This window comes from Microtus ochrogaster, chromosome 1 (genome assembly GCF_000317375.1).
Source record: "Microtus ochrogaster isolate Prairie Vole_2 chromosome 1, MicOch1.0, whole genome shotgun sequence".
NCBI classification, from domain to species: domain Eukaryota; kingdom Metazoa; phylum Chordata; class Mammalia; order Rodentia; family Cricetidae; genus Microtus; species Microtus ochrogaster.
Window position 1 is genome coordinate 54,824,900 of NC_022009.1, and position 2,761 is coordinate 54,827,660.

Consider the following 2,761-nt stretch of genomic DNA (forward strand, 5'->3'; position numbering starts at 1 on the left):
CACCTTTAATCCCAGCACTCAGGAGGCAGAGGCAGGTGGATCTCTGTGAGTTCGAGGCCAGCCTGGTCTACAAGAGCTAGTTCCAGGACAGGAACAAAAAGCTACGGAGAAACCCTGTCTCAAAAATTAAAAAAACAAAACAAACAAAAAAAATACTTGATCTCAGCAACCGCCCACCTCCCCCCTCCATTTTTCTGAGATAAGGTTTCCCTTCATGGCCTCGGTTGTCCTGGAAATCACTGTGTACACTGGGCTAGCCTTGAACTTCACAGAGGTCTGCCAGCCTGTCTCTCTAGTGCTGAGAGATTTTTAACTAAAAAGTTTCATTTATTTTGTGTGCATGTTTTGTCTGCATGCATATCTGTGTACTATGTATAGGTCTGGTACCTGAAGGGGTGAAACGAGTGCATCAGAGCCCCTGGAACTAGAGCTTAGTGATAGTAGTGAGTAGTCACGTGGGTGCTGGGACTGGAACCTGCATCCTCTGGAAGAACATCCAGGGCTTTTAACCACTGTGCCATCGTCATTTTATTAATTGAGTGCTGTTCATTTTCTTCATGCAATGACCAGATGGCATAATTATTTGGTTATTTTCTGTGTCCTTTAGGAAACTGTTACTGTACAGGCATAGGGACTTCCCTCATTCTTTCCTTCTGAGATGAGGGTCTTATATATTCCAAGCTAGCCTGAAACCCTCTATATAATAGAAAATTACCTAGACCTCCCAACACTCTTGTCTCTACCTCCAACTGTTGGGATTACAAGTGTTTAATAACATGCCTGCTCTGTAGACACCTTTCCTCTATTATCTTCTGCTGTGTTCCTAGTATCCAGCGCAACCTAACTGCTTAATAAAAAGTGTGCAGGATAAGCAAACGAATAAAGACCAGAGTCTGCACGGGAAGGACAGAAAGATGCTATGACATTTGTGTTTCCGTTTTGAGAAAATACCAGGTCAAATGGAGAATGTGCACCAAGCACCAGTTTGATAATAACTATAAAGGTATAGCCAGTAAAACATTCCTTCATATTTTACTTGTAAAGGTCTGCATTAGTAAACAATTGAAGTATTTTTTTGAGGTGTGTGTATGTAATCTTTTAAATGACACACACATTTACAATTTCAGAGCGGTCTCATAATGCAGGCTGGCATCCAAACCAAAATTTGTGAGCCTGCAAGTGATGTCTAAGTTTGTAGGGAGCAATCTAACCTTACCCTACACACCGTAACTAATTTATTATTTTTTCATTTTTTTTCTTCTTTTTTTTTTTTTTTTTTTTTGGTTTTGCGAGACAGGGTTTCTTTGTGAAGCCTTAACTGTCTCGGGAGGCAGAGGCAGGCGGATCTCTGTGAGTTCGAGACCAGGCTGGTCTACAGAGCTAGTTCCAGGACAGGCTCCAAAGCCACAGAGAAACCCTGTCTCGAAAAACCAAAAAAAGAAAAAAGAAAAAAAAATCTTCAGTCATTTGATTTTGTGTGGTTAGAAGAGTCCCATTTGGTTAGTAAAACTCACAGAAATATTCACACTTTGTTTCCTCTTCAACTTCTTTGGATCAATTTGGGCTACCACAACATCTGGACACTGAGCCGCTTCGATCCTACAAGCAGTACATGTATGAAACTTATTATTATTGCTCTTTGCTCGTGTCTCGTGTGCAGTGCAATAGATGCATGTTACTTCATTATGAAATCGCAAATAAAATTCAGACTCCCAACAAAAGAACAAAACGCCTGACACTGCCTAAATTAAAGGCAAAGAGATTTAAGAGCACACCTTTTAACGTGCAATCAAATTCAAGGCATATTTGCCCACGGTAGGTTGTATATACAGGGATCTTAAACTTCCCAGACCGCCCAAGACAGGAACCCAAACAGAGAAGGGACTCTGTCGCACACTGCGGGTCAAGCGCGACACCAGGTCTGTGCCCACTCGCGCAGGGCAACATCACTCACTGCACCCTTCTCAGGTATTCCTGCGGCGTCCTGGGGGGCACCGAGGGATCGAAACCTTCCGTCAAGTCACAGGGCTCCACAGGTAACAACCGTGGCATCAACTCTTCCACCGCAGACTCGGCCTGAACCCACGCCATGGTAGTCAAACCCGCCAAGACTATTGCGCCTGCGCTCAGCTGATGCTGAGCTCCTGCGACCTCTGGGGCGCGGACGAGCCTAGGGGGGGCGGAGCCGCGCAAACCTGCTGGTTGCATCAAGTTTATGGCTCCGGCGGTGAAATGAAGCTAACGGAAGTGGTTCCGAAAGAATTTCTAGGTTTTGTTTTTTTTTTTTAAAAAAAAAAAACCTAGTTCCATTTTCTCTTATGAAGCTTGGGTAGGGAGCTGGGACCGAGGATGAACTTTTATAGCATTGAATAGTGTCTAAATTAATGCTGTACTGATCATCTGATCATTTTTAGAGTCCTAAAGAATTCAACCACTGGTTGAAGCACATTACATTCATCTAAATCTTAACAATCCTTTGACGAGGGTGGTGCCTTTCCGGCTTTGCGGGGGAAGAAACTGACACAAAGTAGAAGGATGGAGAGCTTAATTTATTTATTTATTAAAGATTTCTGTCTCTTCCCCGCCACCGCCTCCCATTTCCCTCCCCCCTTGTCAGCCCAAAGATCAATCAGGGTCCCTGCCCTGTGGGAAGTCCAAGGACCACCCACCAACATCCAGGTCTAGTAAGGTGAGCATCCAAACTGCCTAGGCTCCCACAAAGCCAGTACGTGCAGTAGGATCAAAAACCCATTGCCATTGT

General features: G+C 44.1%; 1 protein-coding gene across 2 annotated transcripts in view; it reads right to left on the bottom strand.

Annotated features, from left to right (window-relative positions):
- The window catches only part of Gemin2 (gem nuclear organelle associated protein 2), a 15,241-nt gene extending 13,101 nt beyond the window's left edge, over nucleotides 1-2,140 (bottom strand). The window contains exons 1-2 of one of the 2 annotated variants that reach the window (XM_005343699.3): nucleotides 1,955-2,140; nucleotides 1,515-1,599 (exon numbers count right to left, since the gene is read on the bottom strand). In XM_005343699.3, the coding sequence (XP_005343756.1) occupies nucleotides 1,515-1,599; nucleotides 1,955-2,091 (222 nt within the window). In that variant the 5' untranslated portion in view covers nucleotides 2,092-2,140. The remainder of the gene's footprint in view (nucleotides 1-1,514; nucleotides 1,600-1,954) is intronic. The other variant, XM_005343698.3, reaches the window with a different exon arrangement.
- Nucleotides 2,141-2,761: the final 621 nt, after the last annotated feature.